At 38.2% G+C, this 19,199-nt stretch overlaps 1 protein-coding gene across 3 annotated transcripts in view; it reads right to left on the reverse strand.

The window, feature by feature from the left end:
* OPLAH (5-oxoprolinase, ATP-hydrolysing) overlaps positions 1–19,199 on the reverse strand; it is a 291,557-nt gene that overhangs the window by 17,199 nt on the left and 255,159 nt on the right. For 2 of the 3 annotated variants that reach the window (XM_053715452.1, XM_053715451.1), the window contains exon 26: positions 6,218–6,315. In XM_053715452.1, coding sequence (XP_053571427.1) covers positions 6,218–6,315 — 98 coding nt within the window. Of the gene's footprint in view, positions 1–6,217; positions 6,316–16,084; positions 16,237–19,199 lie in introns of those variants that run through there. The other variant, XM_053715453.1, reaches the window with a different exon arrangement.

The following is a 19,199-nucleotide window of genomic DNA, read 5'->3' on the forward strand; positions in this document are numbered from 1 at the left end:
TATGTGTGTAACTGTACTGTGTAATGTATATTTATTAGACAGTGTTATTATGAGTGTAAATGTACTGTGTATTGTATATTTATTAGATAGTGTTATTATGAGTGTAACTGTACTGTGTAATGTATATTTATTAGATAGTGTTATTATGTGTGTAACTGTACTGTGTAATGTATATTTATTAGATGGTGTTATTATGTGTGTAACTGTACTGTGTAATGTATATTTATTAGACAGTGTTATTATGTGTGTAACTGTATTGTGTAATGTATATTTATTAGACAGTGTTATTATGAGTGTAAATGTACTGTGTATTGTATATTTATTAGATAGTGTTATTATGAGTGTAACTGTACTGTGTAATGTATATTTATTAGATAGTGTTATTATGTGTGTAACTGTACTGTGTAATGTTTATTTATTAGATGGTGTTATGTGTGTAACTGTACTGTGTAATGTATATTTATTAGACAGTGTTATTATGTGTGTAACTGTACTGTGTAATGTATATTTATTAGACAGTGTTATTATGAGTGTAAATGTACTGTGTATTGTATATTTATTAGATAGTGTTATTATGAGTGTAACTGTACTGTGTAATGTATATTTATTAGATAGTGTTATTATGCGTGTAACTGTACTTTGTAATGTATATTTATTAGACTGTGTTATAATGTGTGTAACTGCACTGTGTAATGTATATTTATTAGACAGTGTTATTATGAGTGTAAATGTACTGTGTAATGTATTTTTAAAGTGTTTTTTGCAACTCTTTAGTTTCAGAAAACAGTTAACCACAGCTCTAAGATCGTAAAAAAGGATTGAAGCGTAAAGGGCGATTGCGCTAGCGCAATCACTATTTTGCTCCACTTGTAATATCAGCGGAATGAAAATGGCTCACAAAAACACGATTGCGCTAGCACAAATCCATTTGCGCCACACTTGTTATCTAGCTCAGAGTTTGTGTTACCCTGACCTGCTACTAAATATGTAAAGCTAAGTATTTCTCAGTAAATATCTGAGCACTATGTCATTACCTCTGTCACAGAGTAAGAGTTAGATCTTAACCAGCTAAAAAACAGACAGCTAGATTACGAGTTTTGCGTTGCGGTGCTGTACGACTTTTAACACTGAAAAATTTGCCATTACGCTGGAATGGCCAGGAACGCATATTACGAGTTGTGTCGGTATAGCTATATCACAAGCATTTTAGCCTGTAACGCAACGTCCTTTTTGCACTCAAAAAATGACATTTTTGTGTGGGATTTTCATAGCGCTGGTATTACAGGTTGTGCGGTCCAGCTTAAATGCTAGCATTACAGCCTATAACGACACGATCTATACCGCCACCTGAGACCAGTAGTAATGGATTTTGCGAAACAAAAATATTTCACAAAACTCATAACTAAACTGTTACAAACTACACTAACATTTATAAACTACCTATTAACCCTTAAACCGCCACCCTCCTGCATCGCAAACACTATATTAAACCTATTAACCCCTAATCTATTGCCCAGAAACATCGCCAACACTATTTATATATATTAACCCCTAAAACGCTGCTCCCCAACATTGCCGACACTAATAAAAGTTATTAACACCTAATCCGCCGTTCCCGACATTGTTGACACCTAAATAAAGCTATTAACCCCTAAACCGCCGGCCCACCCACCTCGCAAAACACTAAACTATTAACCCTAACACCCCCTAACTTTAAATTAAAATTACAATATAACTATCTTAAAATAAATAAAAACTTAGCCATGAAAAACAATAAACCTAACATTACTATTCTAATAAAATAAAAAAATACTACCAATTATAAACCTAAATTACAAATTTAAAAAACCTAACACTACGAAAAAATTAAAAAAACATCTAAAATTACAAAAAATAATAAACATTAAATTACTAAAAATAAAAAACAATAAGCTTCTAAAAAATAAAGAAAACAATTACACCTAATCTAATAGCCCTATAAAAATAAAAACACCCTAAAATGGCCTTTTGTAGGGCATTGCCCTAAGTTAAACAGCTCGTTTGTCTGTAAAACAATACAAAGTCCCTTCAACAGTAAAACCCACCACCCAACCAACCCCCCAAAATAAAAAACCTAAAAAAAAAATCCTAAACTACCCAATTACCCCTAAAGGAGAATTTGTATGGGCATTGCCCTTAAAAGGGCATTCAGCTCTTTTATACTGCCCTTAAAAGGGCATTCAGCTCTTTTACAAGTGCCCATCCCTAATCTAAATAAAAAAACAAAACAAAAAAAAAACCTAACACTAACCCCATCCAGGCGGCAATACCCTCATCCATCCCGGCGGCGCGGAGCGGAGCTATCCTGGAAGACATCCTGGGTGGAGCGTCTGCTTCATACGGTCACCGCCGTACAGTGAAGTTGAATGCAAGGTAGCGGTTTCAAAATGGCGTACCTTGCATTCCTATTGGCTGATTTGATTCTTCAAATCCAAATCACCCAAAAGGATGAGATCTTCTGAAATCCTAGTGGCTGTTAAAAACAGCCAATAGGATGAGAGCTACTGAAATTCTATTGGCTGATTTGAAGAATCAAATCAGCCAATAGGAATGCAAGGTACGCTATTTTGAAACAGCTACCTTGCATTCAACTTTAGTGTACGGCGGTGACCGTATGAAGAGGATGCTCTGCGCAAGATGTCTTCCAGGATAGCTTCGCGTCACGCCGCGCTGCCGGGATGAAGATCGAAGACGTCCCCGAGATGGATGAAGGTGTCGCCGCCTAGATGAAGACTTCTCGCCGCCTGGATGAAGATGGATTTCCAGACTTCAGGAATCGTGAGTATATTTTATGGGGTTAGTGTTAAGTTGTTTTTTTTTTTTAAATGTGGATGAGTTTTTTTTTTAGATTAGGGATGGACACTTGAAAAGTGCTGAATGCCCTTTTAAGCGCAGTGTAAAAGAACTGAATGCTCTTTTAAGGTTGGGTGGTGGGTTTTACTGTTGGGGGGATTTTGTATTTTTTTACAGATAAAAGAGCTGTTTAACCTAGGGCAATATCCTACAAAAGGTCCTTTTAAGGGCTATTGGTAGTTTATTGTAGGTTAGGGGGTGTTTTTATTTTTTGGTGGAGGGTTATTTTTATAGGGCTATTATATTAGGTGTAATTGTTTTTAATTTTGATAATTTTGTTTATTATTTTTTGTAATCTTAGTGTTTTTTATTTTTCGTAATTTAGTATTTATTATTTTTTGTAATTTTAGATTTTTAATTTTTTTTCATAGTGTTAGGTTTTTTTCAATTTGTAATTTAGATTTTTAATTGGTAGTTTTTTTTATTTTATTGGAATAGTTATGTTAGTTTAATAGAATTTTTTTATTTCACAGGTAAGTTTTTATTTATTTTAGGATAGTTATATTGTAATTTAAGGGACACCGAACCCAATTTTTTTTTTTCTTTTGTGATTCAGATAGAGCATGCAATTTTAAGCAACTTTCTAATTTACTCCTATTATCAATTTTTCTTCATTCTCTTGCTATCTTTATTTGAAAAAGAAGGCATCTAAGCTAAAGAGCCAGCCAATTTTTGGTTCAGAACGCTGGACAGCTCTTGTTAATTGGCGGGTGAATTTATCCATCAATCAGCAAAAACAACCCAGGTTGTTCACCAAAAATGGGCTGGCATTTAAACTTACATTCTTGCTTTTCAAATAAAGATACCAAGAGAATGAAGAAAATTTGATAATAGGAGTAAATTAGAAAGTTGTGTAAAATTGAATGCTCTATCTGAATCACAAAAGAAAAATATTGGGTTCAATGTCCCTTTAAAGTTAAGGGTGTGTTAGGTTTAGGGGTTAATAGTTTGATTTAGTGTTTTGCGATGTGGGAGGGCTGGCGGTTTAGGTGTTAATAGGTTAATTTAGTGGCGGCAATGTGAGGGGCCGGAGGTTTAGGGGTTAATAGGTTGATTTAGCAGTGAAGAATGGCGATATGGGAGCCCGAAGGTTTAGGGGTTAATCATTTTATTTAGTGGCGGCGATGTCGGAGAGCGGCGGATTAGGGGTTAATAGCTTTTATTAATGTCGGCGATGTTGGGAGCGGCGGATTAGGGGTTAATAACTTTATTTAGGTGTCACGATGTCAGGGGCGGCAGATTAGGGGTGTTTAGACTTGGGGTTTATGTTGGGGTGTTAGGTTTAAACGTAACTTTTTTTTCCCCATAGACATCAATGGGGGTTGCGTTACAGAGATTTTTCATTCTGCACTTCAGGTGTTTTTTCTAACACTCTCTCCCCACTGATGTCTATGGGGAAAGCGTGCACGAGCACGTAAACTCAGCCCTTGGCTTTTGTGCGGTATGGAGCTTAACGCACCATAATGCACAGCACAAGGAGGCTTTTCAGTAACTGGTAATGGAAGCGCTATGGAAAGAGCAAAAACGCAAATTTTTGGGCGTTAGTTTCACACCCTGTTTAGCGCAAAACTTGTAATCTAGGTGAGAGGGTGGTATCTACAAATAATTCACATTGCTTTTTTTTTCTAATTTTTTTGGCAGCTAAAAAACAGCTAAACCCTCACATGGCTGCATTATTTTCATTGAGGTTAAGTCAGCAAGATTAAAAAAGATCCGTGAGGTCCACACACATCAAGCCATATGGATAATTTCTAAGGTATCAAAAAGAAATACAATAACAAATCCTACTCTACTTGGTGGTAAAATGCGTCAAATCATTTAGGGTCACCCGCCATATGTCTAATCTCTTTATACAGTACAAACATATTACGCTTTTTACATTGTTTGCTCTAGAATGTAGACAAGCTCCATCAACTTTTGCATAAATATTATTTATGCAAAAAAAAAAAAAAAAAGTTCCATCAACTGCTGGTTGATGCCCTTTATGGTGGTGGTTCTCAATCAAAGTGACCACAAGGCCCGGTAAATTTCAGCTGGACATGTCCAGGGCCCAGTAGTTTTATTTATATATATATATATATATATATATATATATATATATATATATATATATATATAGTGCACAGCAGGGGCAGACTGATATGCCTGGCAAATGGGACCTGGACCTAGGGACCAGCAAGTTGGGGGGTCCACAAATGGCATCTTCATGGCTTTTCTGGTGTGTTGCTTAAGCTGGGGTTTTCAGCTACCCTATTAGTAACTAAGCAGTTAAGTGAGGGTTTAGTGGGGGCCTTGGCCCCAGAGTGGGGACTTGTTCTTGGATGCAGGGTTTGTTACTCGGGGACCCTAGAGTGCGGGGGTCCTATCAGAGGTCTTTCACTGTGAGGGCCATGGAGTGTGGGGTCTGGCCCTGGAGGTTGGGGGCCATTTCTCTGGCCCTTGATGTTGGGGGTCCTGTTTCTGGAGGTTGGGGGACCTGGTGGGGGCAGGGCAGGGGGGCTACCATGTTTATTTGCATACATTTGAATACATTTGGGTCAGTGTGAGACAGTGAGGGCCCTTCCCTAATTTTTGCCTGGGGTCCTGATTAGTCTTAGTCTACCCCTGGTGCGCAGTGGGGGCATGAGTGGGGGAAAACTGCACAGTGAGGGCATGACACGTCCCGGCCCACCAGCTGGGCTGTCATGGCCCTGCTGTTAAGAAAAGTTTGGGTATTTTTATTTGTGTCTCTCTATGAGGCAGCCCATGGCTAAAGCAGTGAACTTTTTCTTTGTTGTATAGATTGTTGTTTTCTTTGTTGTATAGATTGTACCTATAGGATATTATATACTGTATATAGCTCTTGCTTTGCATCTTCCATGTAGTTTAGTCTATATAAATGCAACCACACTAAACCAGACATTTTCAAATTAAGGGCTAGACAACAAGTGGTGCTCTAACTGCTGCACCCAAGCGATATGTTTTATTGAGCTTTTTGCGCACAACGGAAATAGCACGCGCATTACAAGCTGAAAATAAATGTGTTCACTCAAGCACAATAGTGAATTACGCTCGCCGGGTTATCACAAATTGAGAGCTCGCGTAAACGGTAGGGGAAGAAGAAAAAGTTGTAATTATTTGTTTTACATAAAGTATCAGTCCTATATAACTTTACTTTTCTCTCTTTATGGAATTTTGAAGGTACTTTTAACATTTTTACTCAAAAGATGACTTTGAAAACAAGTTTTTTATAAATTTGTTTGAGAACAGACTATTATTTCCTGTATGTCTCAAACAAAACAAAACTAGTTATTTTTTTGTTTTTCATAAAAGGATTTTGTCGTACCCCAGGTTGTATGGGCACAGATGTCTTCCCACCAAGATTTATGATTTTCTTGTCCTTCCGTTGAAGTAAATTCAGCCCAGGTGCTCCAGGAGAGCCTCCTAAAAGCAATGAACAAATCAGCAATGGAAACGATGTAAGAAAAAGTAATATGAGTAAGAAAGTATACGGGTAATACAAGATAAATGCGGAAGTTCTCTAGATACTGAGTCTGGCTTTTTTTTTATTTGGCTAAGATGAAGGACCCCTTTAAAATCCATTAAAAAAAACACTGTCTGAATTATTAAAACCCCTTAAATCATGTATACAGTTTTATTTTATTTTTAATATATAAACATTTCAACAACACTGCAATCATAATTTAATATTCTGTTGATCCTATTTAAGTTGTGTAAAAGTTACTTAAAAACAAAATGTATGCTTACCTGATGAATTTCTTTCTTTCCGGATATGGAGAGTCCACAACGTCATTCAATTACTAGTAGGAATTGGAGGCAAAGAGTACCACAGCAAAGCTGTTAAGTATCACTTCCCTTCCCACAACCCCCAGTCATTCGATGGAAAATAAATGGAGAAAAAGAACCAACACAAGGTGTAGAGGTGCCTGAGGTTTCAGTAAAAAATAACTGTCTTAATAAAGGGTGGGGTCGTGGACTCTCCATATCCGGAAATAAATACATTTATCAGGTAAGCATACATTTTGTTTTCTTTCCTAAGATATGGAGAGTCCACAATGTCATTCAATTACTAGTGGGAACCAATACCCAAGCTAAAAGACACAGAATGAACAGGGAACCTAAACACAAAGCACCACCGCTTGAAGAACCTTTCTCCCAAAAGAGGCCTCAGCCGAGCAAAAGTATCAAATTTGGAAAAAGTATGCAAAGAGGACCAAGTTGCAGCCTTGCAAATCTGTTCCACAGAAGCTTCATTTTTGAAAGCCCAAGAAGAGAAGACAGCCCTAGTGGAATGAGCTGTAATTCTCTCAGGAGGCTGCTGTCCAGCAATCTTATAAGCAAAATGAATCATACTTCTCAACCAGAGGGAAAGAGAAGTAGAAATAGCCTTCTGACCCTTACGCTTTCCTGAGAAACAAAAAAACAGGGCAGAAGACTGGCGAAAATCCTTAGTCGCCTGTAGGTAGAATTTTAGAGCATGCACAACATCCAAAGTTGTGCAACAGACGTTGTTTATGAGAAGGATTGGGACAAAGAGAAGGAACAACAATTTCCTGATTAATATTTCTATCCCAATTTAGTACGAAGAACCGCCTTATCCACATGAAAGATAAGGTAAGGTGAATCACACTGCAAAGCCGAGAGTTCCGAAACTCTCCGAGCAGAAGAGATAGCAATACGAAACAAAACCTTCCAAGATAGCAACTTAATATCTATGAAATGCATTGGCTCAAACGGAGCCTGCTGCAAAATTTTAAGAACAAGATTAAGGCTCCAAGGAGGAGCAACAGGTTTTAACACAGGCCTGATTCTGACCAGGGCCTGACAAATAGATTGAACATCTGGCACATCCGCCAGACGCTTGTGTAACAAAATAGATAATGCAGAAATCTGACCTTTCAGAGAACGGACTGACTACCCTTTCTTCGGAGCTTCCTGAAGAAAAGATAAAATTCTAGAAATCCTGACCCTACTCCAAGAGTAGCCCTTAGATTCACACCAATAAAGGTATTTACGCCATACCTTATGTTAAATTTTTCGAGTAACAGGCTTGCGAGCCTGGATCATGGTCTCAATGACCGACTCAGAAAATCCATGCTTAGGAGGATATTTATCAAAGCATCAACTATGTTGCATTCGCGGGCGTCAATATGCTCGCCAAAACATTGCAGCCGCGGATTTGAATACAATCTCCTTATTTATCAAAAAAGCCATCAAAAACACGTGCATCAAGTACGGTGCAAAGAGCATATCTATAGTGTAAATGTATTCTTTTTCTGAGCAGGACTAATTGCGAATATAGCAAGTAGCGACATATTTGGTGCAAAGTGGAGAGTGAATTATTATAATTATTTTTAAGATTGGACATACATATTTTAGTATGTATATACACGCATATATATTTATATGCCTTTAACGAGTCCCAGACGGCTCCCCAGCCTAGCAGGCTGGCGTCCATGGTCACAATCACACAGGAAGGTCTCCAGAAACATGTGCCATGAGACAGATGCTCCTGAGCAAGCCACCATGGGAGAGAGTCTCTTGTCGCCTGGTCTAGATCTATCCTCTGAGATAGATCCGAATGGTCACTATTCCATTGTCTGAGCATGCATTACTGCAAAGCTCTCAAATGGAATCGAGCAAAGGGAATGATGTCCATAGAGGTGACCATCAGATCAATTACCTCCATACATTGAGCTACTGACGGCTGAACAGTAGACTGAAGAGAGAGGCAAGAAGAAAGAATATGAAAAATATTCATATATAGGGAACCTATTAAGGTTACTAAGAAAACCACCCTTGTAGCTGGAACAAGGGAACTCTTCTCCAGATTCACTTTCCATCCGTGTGAATGTAGAAAAGACAACAAGATCTCTGTATGAGAGTTTGCTTGTTGAAAAGATGGCGCCTGAACCAATATGTCATCCAGGTAGGACGCCACTGCAATTCCCCAAGACCTGATCACTGCCAAGAGAGCCCCTAGAACCTTTGAGAAAATTCTGGGAGCTGTGGCAAGGCCAAACGGAAGAGCCACAAACTCAAAGTGTTTGTCTAGAATGGCATATCTCCAGAACTTGTGATGATCCCTGTGGATGGGAACCTTCAGGTCTATGGTCGTCATGAACTGACCCTCTTGGACCAAAGGAAGAATGGAACAAATGGTTTCTATTTTGAAGGACTGTACCCTGAGAAACTTGTTAAGACAATTTAGGTCTAAAATGGGTTGAAAAGTTCCCTCTTTTTTGGAGCCACAAACAGATTTGAATAGAATTCTAGACACTGTTCCCTTACTGGAACTGGAACAATCACTCCCAGGGAGGAAAGGTCCTGAACGCAGCAACAGGAAACATCTTTTTAAAGACGGGAGACGGGGGGGGAGGTATTGATGGCTTCTCCCATTCCTGTGAAATAATCTCCGTCACACGGTCTGGAACAGGAAACACTTTCAGAGAGGAAGGAACATCATAGTATTTATTAAGTTTACTAGACTTCTTAGGGTTGGCAATGACAGACGTATCGGAGTTGTCCAAAGTAGCCAATACCTCCTTTAACAGTAAACAATGGTGTTCAAACTTAAATCTGAAGTTTACTTCTTTAGTATCAGATGAAGGAATAATACTGTCCGAATCTGAGATTTCACCCTCAGAGGCTACCGACGTATCATCCTCATAAGACTTATGAGGGAGGGCAACTTGCGTAGTAGTAGGTGGAACAGAAACCTTACTATCTGCATGTCTAATTTTCCTCTTGCGTTTTCCCAGCATAGGAAAAGCAGATAATACCGCAGATACCGCAGAAGATACCTGTGCAGCAAAATCTGCAGGCAAATAAACTCCTCCAGGAGGCTGAGAGAAACTGCAGGGCACTGTATGTGACACCATAGAGGCTTGGGATGTTTGAGGAGAAAGCTGTGGCATTGCCTGAACAGCATCATCCTGAGAGACATTGGGATCAGAGGGCTACAATTTATCTTTAAATTGAAGTGTTCTAGCTAAGCATGCAGCACAGAATTGCATAGGCAAAACAATTTGTGCCTCAAGGCATAAAAAGCATCTGTCAAAAGGCACAGAGGCATCTACTTATCAAGCCGTCAACTTACTTGCATTCAACGGCACCAATACGCTCGCCTTAGTTAGCCAATCATCGCTGCCGCGCACCTGAATATGTTCTCCAAAGTTACCAAAAAAGCTGTCAAAAAGCTGCGCACCAAGTACAGGGCGATGAGCAGCGGACTGTTGTTAACTAACAGTCATCGATCTCGCTGCTCTTCGGCTTTTCCCCAGATTTATTGGTACCCTGTCACTAAACACCGCCACTATACTAAACTGTTTACCCCTATCCCGCTGCTCACGTACCCCGCCGCAACTAAATAAAGTTATTAACCCCTAAACCGCCACTCCCGGAGCCCACCGCCACTTTAATTAACGTATTAACCCCTATCCTGCCGCTCCAGGAGCCCACCGCCACCTACATTATAATTATTAACCCCTAATCTGCCCCCTACACCGCCGCCACCTACATTATACTTATTAACCCCTAATCTGCCCCCCCTACACCGCCGCCACCTACATAACACTTATTAACCCCTAATCTGCCGACCCCAACGTCGCCACCACTATATTAAATTTATTAACCCCTAAACCTAAGTCTAACCCTAACCCTAACACCCCCTAACTTAAATAAATATAAATATAATTCCTATCATTAACTAAATAATTCCTATTTAAAACTAAATAAATACTTACCTATAAAATAAACCCTAAGATAGCTACAATATAACGAAGAGTAGTAACATTGTATCTGGATTACGGTTTATTTTTATTTTACAGGCAAGTTTGTATTTATTTTAACTAGGTACAATAGTTACTAAATAGTTATTAACTATTTAATAACTACCTAGCTAAAATAAATACAAAAGTACCTGTAAAATAAAACCTAACCTAAGTTACAATTACACCTAACACTAGACTAAAATTAAATAAATTAACTACATTAAATACAATTAACTAAATTAAATTAAATTATCAAAAGTACAAAAAAACAAACACTAAGTTACAGAAAATAATAAACAAATTACAGAAATTTAAGCTAATTACACCTAATCTAATAGCCCTATCAAAATAAAAAAGCCCCCCCCCCAATAAAAAAACCATAGCCTAAACTAAACTACCAATAGCCCTTAAAAGGGCCTTTTGTGGGGCATTGCCCCAAAGCAATCAGCTCTTTTACCTGAAACAAAAAATACAAGCAACCCCCCCAAGAGTAAAAATATTGAAAACCAGGTACGCTGGGCCGGAATAGTGCCGAGCGTACCTGGTAGACATTTGTTAACTAGCAAAAGTAGTCAGATAGTGCCGAATTTGCGTTCGGAACATCTGTAGTAACGTAAGCATCGATCTGTGTCGGACTGAGACCAACAGATTGTATGTTACATCATAAAATTCTACTTTTGCCAGTTTGTAGGGTTTGATAACTAAGGGGAATCAGGCTCGCCACAAATACGCTGCGGAATTCCAGCGTATTTGCAGTTGACGGCTTGATAAGTAGATGCCAGAGTCTTGGTCAATATCAATAATACTAAAATAAAAAATTCCCCAAATTGTAGACATTTTCGCCTAGATTATGAATTTTGAGTTAGAGGCTGTGCGGTGCTAACGAGCAGTTTATGCTCACCGCTCACTTACAGACAACGCTGGTATTACGGGTTTTTACAAACCCGGCGTTAGCCACAAAAAAGTGAGCGTAGAGCAAAATTTAGCTCCACATCTCACCTCAATACCAGCGCTGCTTACGTTAGCGGTGAGCTGGTAAAACATGCTTGTGCACGATTTCCCCATAGCAATCAATGGGGGAGAGCTGGCTGAAAAAACCTAACACCTGCAAAAAAGCAGCATAAAGCTCCTAACGCAGCCCCATTGATTCCTATGGGGAAAATACATTTATGTCTACACCTAACACCCTAACATGAACACCGAGTCTAAACACCCCTAATATTACACTTATTAACCCCCAATCTGCCGCCCCGACATCGCCGACACCTACATTATACTTATGAACCCCTAACCTGCCGCCCCCAACATCGCCGACACCTACATTATATTTATTAACCCCTAATCTGCCGCCCCCTATGTCGCCGCAACCTACCTACATTTATTAACCCATAAACTGCCACCCCCAATGTCACCGCCACTATAATAAAGTTATTAACTCCTAAACCTAAGTCTAACCCTAGCACCCACTAACAAATATAATTAAAATAAATCTAAATAAAATTACTAAATTAACTAAATAGTTACTAATTAACTAAATAATTCCTATTTAAAACTAAATACTTACCTATAACATAAACCCTAAGCTAGCTACAATATAACTAATAGTTACATTGTAGCTAGCTTAGGGTTTATTTTTATTTTACAGGCAACTTTGTATTTATTTTAACTAGGTACAATAGCTATTAAATAGTTAATAACTATTTAATAACTACCTAGCTAAAATAAAGACAAATTTACCTGTAAAATAAAACCTAACCTAAGTTATAAGTACACCTAACACTACACTATAATTAAAATAATTACCTAAATTAAATACAATTAATTACAATTAAATAAAATTATTAAGTACAAAAACAAACAAACGCTAAATTACAGAAAATAATAAACAAATTACAAGATTTTTAAACTAATTGCACCTAATCTAATCCCCCTTACAAAATAAAAAAGCCCCCCAAAATAAAAAGCCCTACCCTGTACTAAATTACAAATAGTCCTTAAAAGGGCGTTTTGCAGGGCATTGCCCCAAAGTAATCAGCTCTTTTACCTGTAAAAAAAAAGTACAAATACCCCAACATTAAAACCCACCACCCACACAACCAACCCTACTCTAAAACCCACCCAATCCCCCCTTAAAAAAACCTAACACTAACCCCTTGAAGATCACCTTACCGGGAGATGTCTTCACCCAACCGGGCAGAAGTGGTCCTCCAGACGGGCAGAAGTCTTCATCCATACGGCATCTTCTATCTTCATCCATCCGGCGCGGAGCGGGTCCATCTTCAAGACATCCGACGCAGAGCATCCTCTTCTGTCCACGGCCGATGACTGAATGAAGGTTCCTTTAAATGACGTCATCCAAGATGGCGTCCCTTCAATTCCGATTGGCTGATAGAATTCTATCAGCCAATCGGAATTAAGGTAGAAAAAATCCTATTGGCTGATGCAATTCTTGTAATTTAGTGTAGGGTAGGGCTTTTTTTTATCTTGGGGGGGGCTTTTTTATTTTGATTAGATTAGGTGTAATTAGTTTAAAAATCTTGTAATTTGTTTATTATTTTCTGTAATTTAGTGGGGTTTTTTGTACTTTAGATAATTTTATTTAATTGTAATTAATTGTATTTAATTTAGGTAATTAATTTAATTATAGTGTAGTGTTAGGTGTTATTGTAACATAGGTTAGGTTTTATTTTACAGATAAATTTGTCTTTATTTTAACTAGGTAGTTATTAAATAGTTAATAACTATTTAATAACTATTCTACCTAGTTAAAATAAACACAAAGTTGCCTGTAAAATAAAAATAAACCCTAAGCTAGCTACAAATATATTGACAAGGACTACTACATTGAGGAAGCCAAACGCCAACTGGCTGATGGCAAAACATACAGAAAACATACAGAAGGTTAGAGAGTAACCCCACTACTGTATTCAAATCTAAGTTACGCCATTTAATTGAACAAGGCATTGCATTAAACATCTTTTCAGAAGAACAAGCAGAGTCATTGATTCCCACACACCCAATCACTCCTATATTTCACCATGTGCCCAAGACACAAAGATATTCAGTGTCCCCCGGGGAGACCCATCATCTCGGGGATTGGCTCTATGTTTGAGCCACTGTCTGAATGGGTGGACTCAATCCTGCAGCCGCTTGTTCAGGATCTTAACAGCTATCTGAGGGATTCCACACACCTCATTAGCTATCTTGAAAATACCAGGTGGTGTAAAGGTTTCAGATGGGTAGTTGTTGATGCTACGGCATTATATTCAAGTATCCCACATGCTTTGGGCATTAAAGCATTACAATATGCCCTAAGCTCTACTACACAATATTCTGTTGAATTCATTATTTTCTTCTGTGAAATTGTGGAGTTCTTACTCAAACATAATTTCTTTATGTTTGATGGCACTTACTTTTTACAGGTATGTGGCACAGTGATGGGGGCAAAGTTTGCCCCTTCGTTTGCCAACTTATTTGTTGCATGGTGGGAAGATATGTATTTATACACCACCCTAAATCCCTATGCAGATTCAATCATTAAATACATGAGATTTATCGATGATTTGATCTTTATAGTACAAGACCCGCTAGATTTTAATAACTTTCTAAATTATCTTAATGACAATGAGCTAAATCTCAGATTTACAGGTCAAATAGATTCACACAAAGCATGCTTTTTGGATTTAACATTAATTGGTGACACTGAGACAGGTATCATATTTACTGATACTTTTCGTAAGCCCACAGCGGGGAATACTATACTCCACGCTAAATCATGCCACCCCCCCCCCACCTCATTCGCTCTATTCCGAGAGCACAATATATCCGTATGAGGAGGAATACCAATTCTGACAGCAATTTTTACACCCAGTCAGCTGATCTTACTAATAGACTTAAGATGAGGGGCTATTCAGATAAAGAGCTGCAGAAATCTTTTGACAGTGTCAGAGATAAAAAACAATCAGAAGTCATTGGTCATAAAAAGGAGAGGAGTAAATTCAATAGAGATTCTGTGGTATTTTCTACAGAATATTCCAAACAATTCTATGACATCTGTAAAATTTTGAAAAACAATCTCCATATTTTGAATGGAGATGAACTTCTGTGCAACGTCTCTGAATCCTGTAGATTTGTCTCTAAAAAACCACCCACCCTAGCAACCAAACTGGCCCCTAGTATGATTACTAGTAATAAAAAACAAGCTGCCAATTGGCTCCGGAAAAAAGGTACTTTCAAGTGTGGAGCAAGGTCTTGCATCACTTGTGGTGTTATCAGACAGAGTATTAGCTTTTCAAGCTTTGTAACTAGGGAAAATTTTGTGGTTAATTTTTACGCCAACTGCAGAACTGAATTCATTGTTTATTTACTTGAATGTAGCATGTGTTCCCTCCAATACGTCGGACAAACGACGAGGGAGCTCAGATCTAGGGTTAGGGAGCATATCAACGATACCAAGAATTACAATAAGGACTCTGCCGTAGCGAGACATTTCAACCAGGTACATTTCACCCATGAGGCCCTGATCACAGTCACAGTGATAGATAAGGTAGAATCCCCAATAAGAGGGGGGAACAAATGTAAATTGTTACAGAAACGTGAGTTATACTGGATACACAAACTCAAAACTGTAACTCCCTCAGGTTTGAATAGAGAGTGGGATATATCCTATTACTTTGAATAGTGGCTTTCTTTATTTGGTTCCCTTACTCATACTTTATTTACTTTAATGTACAGTATTTCACCCTGGGACCATAAAATATTGATTCTGAATAATCAGTTTTGGTATATCCAATACTCCAAATATTACTGGAGTGCTATCTATGTACAATTTTCCATTTCATATTAAAATATACTTTAGTGGGTTTCAAATTCATTGATTACCTTCCAATGTGACACAGACCTTTTTTGTGACATATATCCATTTAAGGCAGTGAATACAACTAACATGCCACCACATATCCAATGGTGTATTTATATTATTTTGTTTTAAGAATGCTTTTGTTTAGTTTAAATAATAGCTATTTTTTGCTCTAGGTATAGTTTACCATTTAATTTAATTCATTGATGCATTAATGTATTAATTCATTTGAGCAATATTTAGGTTGTTTAAACTTCTACGCATTTTCTATTGATGTGCTTCAATATTTGGAGTTAGCCTTTTCTTCTCTCTTCCATGTGTTTCCCTCTTCCCTCTTTCTCTCCTTTAGTGTATAGGTTTTTGTATACTGTCTTTTTAAATTGTACATAGCCTGCTATTGGGTACGGCTCCTTTAAAAGGAAGGGGCCATACCATGAACACCTGTCCTATGATTAAGTGCCGTGTTTGGCACGAAACATGTTAGGATGTTCTGTCTGCTTAGCCTGCCTGTACCTTGTTTTTAAACTGCATTAATACATTTTGGATTTTTTATATACTACACCGCAAGTGCAGCTGATTACCTTTTTCCAGTTGTTGTTCCTGCGGCGGAACCGGCCGCATTTTCGGCTTGCACCCCCTGTGGCTTCACACCTATTGTCTTCCCCCTGTGACTTCCGGTGGCGTCTACAGCCAGCGTCAGACTGGAGCGGCAGTCTTCATGGATAAAATAAAAATAAACCCTAAGCTAGATACAATGTAACTATTAGTTATATTGTAGCTAGTTTAGGGTTTATTTTATAGGTAAGTATTTAGTTTTAAATAGTAATTATTTAGTTAATGATAGTAATTTTATTTAGATGTATTTAAATTATATTTAAGTTAGGGGGGTTAAAGTTATAGTTAGATTTAGGTTTAGGGGTTAATACATTTAATATAGTGGCGGCGACGTTGGGGGTGGCAGATTAAGGGTTAATAAATGTAGGTAGGTGGCGGCGATGTTAGCAACAGCAGATTAGGGGTTAATAATATTTAACTAGTATTTGTGATGCGGGAGTGCTGCGGTTTAGGGGTTAATATGTTTATTATAGTTGCGGCGATGTCCGGTTTGGCAGATTAGGGGTTGAAATATTTATTTTAGTGTTTGCGAGGGGGGGCCTCAGTTTAGGGGGTAATAGGTAGTTTATGGGTGTTAGTGTACTTTTTAGCACTTTAGTTAAGAGTTTTATGCTACGGCGTTGTAGTGTAAAACTCTTAACTACTGACTTTTAAATGTGGTACCAGGCTTGACAGGAGAGGGTCTACCGCTCACTTTTGGTCAGACTCGTAATACCGGCGCTATGCAAGTCCCATTGAAAATATAGGATACGCAATTGACGTAAGTGGATTTGAGGTATTTCAGAGTCTGGCCAAAAAAGTGAGCGGTACACCTGTACCTGCAAGACTCGTAATACCAGCGGGCGTTAAAAAGCAGCGTTAGGACCTCTTAACGCTGCTTTTTAAACCTAACGCACAACTCGTTATCTAGGCCTTTTTAAATACACTGTCACTTTAAGAATTTGTAAAACCACAGCCGCTTAACTTTATGCAAACATTCTTTAAAATAATAAACCAATCAGGCCCCCTACACCTCAGATAGGCTAATGAGCCTTACTGTGACACTTAAACACAATTTGGCTGCCAGAAGTCTCTAAAACTATCATATAGTATATCGGCACACAGAGACTGAAATTCAGTGACGCTGCTTCGCTCCGTGAATATCCAACAGCAGAGAGAAGTCCCATGACCGGCAGAGAGAGGAAACTACGCAGCAAGTAAAAGGCGCGTGTTTCCCTCTGCCTACAACACCGGAGCTTAAAGGGACATGAAACCCAAAAAATTTATTTCATGATTCAGATAGAGAATACAATTTTAAATAGCTTTCCAATTTACTTTTATTGCTTATTTTGCTTCCTTCTCTTGTAATCCTTTGCTGAAAGGTTTATCTAGGCAAGCTCAGGAGCAGCAAAGAACATACAGTAGGTTCTAGCTGCTGATTGGTGGCTTCATATATATACTAATTGTCATTGGCTCACCTATGCTTTCAGTTAGAAACCAGTAGTGCATTGCTGTTCCTTCAAAAAATGATACCAAGAGAATTAAAAAAATAAGATAATAGAAGTAAATTAAAAAGTTGTTTAAAATTGTATTATCCATCTGAATCATGAAAAAAAATGGGTTTCATGTCCCTTTAATTTACACAAACGCTCAATTTGAAGATTATACATAAATCCCTGTATAAAACATAAGCCACACACTTTACTAATAAAGTATTTCAACAAAATTAGCCCAAAGAGGAAAAACTTCCCAATAAAGGGAAGATTAACCCCTAGTCTCAACATACATAATGTGCCTGCCCACTGACATAGAAAATCCTGTATACATGTCCCCTTCTACTGCATATGAAATATTCTTCTGAAGTGCCAGACTCCAAGACCTAGAAGACAAAAGCACCTGTAGTCTAGCTGTCCAGCAGGAAGACCGCTCACAAGGCGTGAAAGGACACATACTCCTTACAGAGACCTGCAGTCTAGCTGTCCGGTAGGAAGACAGCTCACATGGCGTGAAAGGACACATACTCCTTACAGAAACCTGTAGAAAAAGAAAGAACAGAGTAACCAACTCTGGCTTTCTGTACCATAGGCAGCAATGTGTGAGGAAACAAAGCAAGGACTACCTCACAACTTCCTAACTGCTTAAAAGCCACGACTACTTTACTGAAGAGATTGACGTGGACTCAGCTCAGAGAATTCAATTTGGTGTGAAAAACTTTAGCAGGGTTGGAAAAGATTGCATAGATCAAGTGTAGACCTATAGCACAAATTACTTCTGGACCACCACCATACTTATTGGCTGCCATTGTAGTTCTCAAGTCATATTTCTGATTAATCCCTGTTATTTATCAGCAAATAAGCTTTGATTGTTTATATATATTATGGAGTTATAAAAACCATGTACTTTTAATGTTTTTTGTTTTTAAAAAAAGGTACCATGAGCATGCAAGGATAAAGATCATATTCAAGGTGAGCACTAAAAGGTTCACAGATTCTGTCATAGACAATAATTTATATAAAATGACTAATGTTTTTTTGGATTCCCTACAATTCTTGCTTTAACCAGTGGGAAGACAAACACAGACCTATGGGTATATTGACCTATGGGTATATTGAACAAGCAGCGGATGCTGCATCCTCCGACAATTATTTCAGGCTCGCCTAAAACGGAAATTAAGAAGCAGCGGACGTAAGACCGCTGCTCCTTAACCTCTCCACCACCTTTTAGGTGGCGGACTGAAACCATCCTGATCCAATAAGTATGATTGACGGCCCCTGCTATAGGCCAATTGGCCACCAGTGAGCAGGGGGCGGCATTGCACAAGCATTTAAATGCTTGTGCAATGTTAAATACAGACAGCGTATGCTGTCTGCATTTAGCGAGGTCAAGAAGACATGATCCGCTACAACAAATCATGGCTGCTCGACCTATGATAAATCTACCACCTAATTTCTACCATGCTGGATGATATCTGTGGGGGGGTTTTAGCTACTGAAGATCCAATAAATAGTCATAATAATCTGTTGCAGCTTCCTGTATGTCTCTAAAGTATAATAAAAGAGGTTTAAACTCAGTACAACCGCTGT

This window comes from Bombina bombina, chromosome 5 (genome assembly GCF_027579735.1).
Source record: "Bombina bombina isolate aBomBom1 chromosome 5, aBomBom1.pri, whole genome shotgun sequence".
NCBI lineage: Eukaryota > Metazoa > Chordata > Amphibia > Anura > Bombinatoridae > Bombina > Bombina bombina.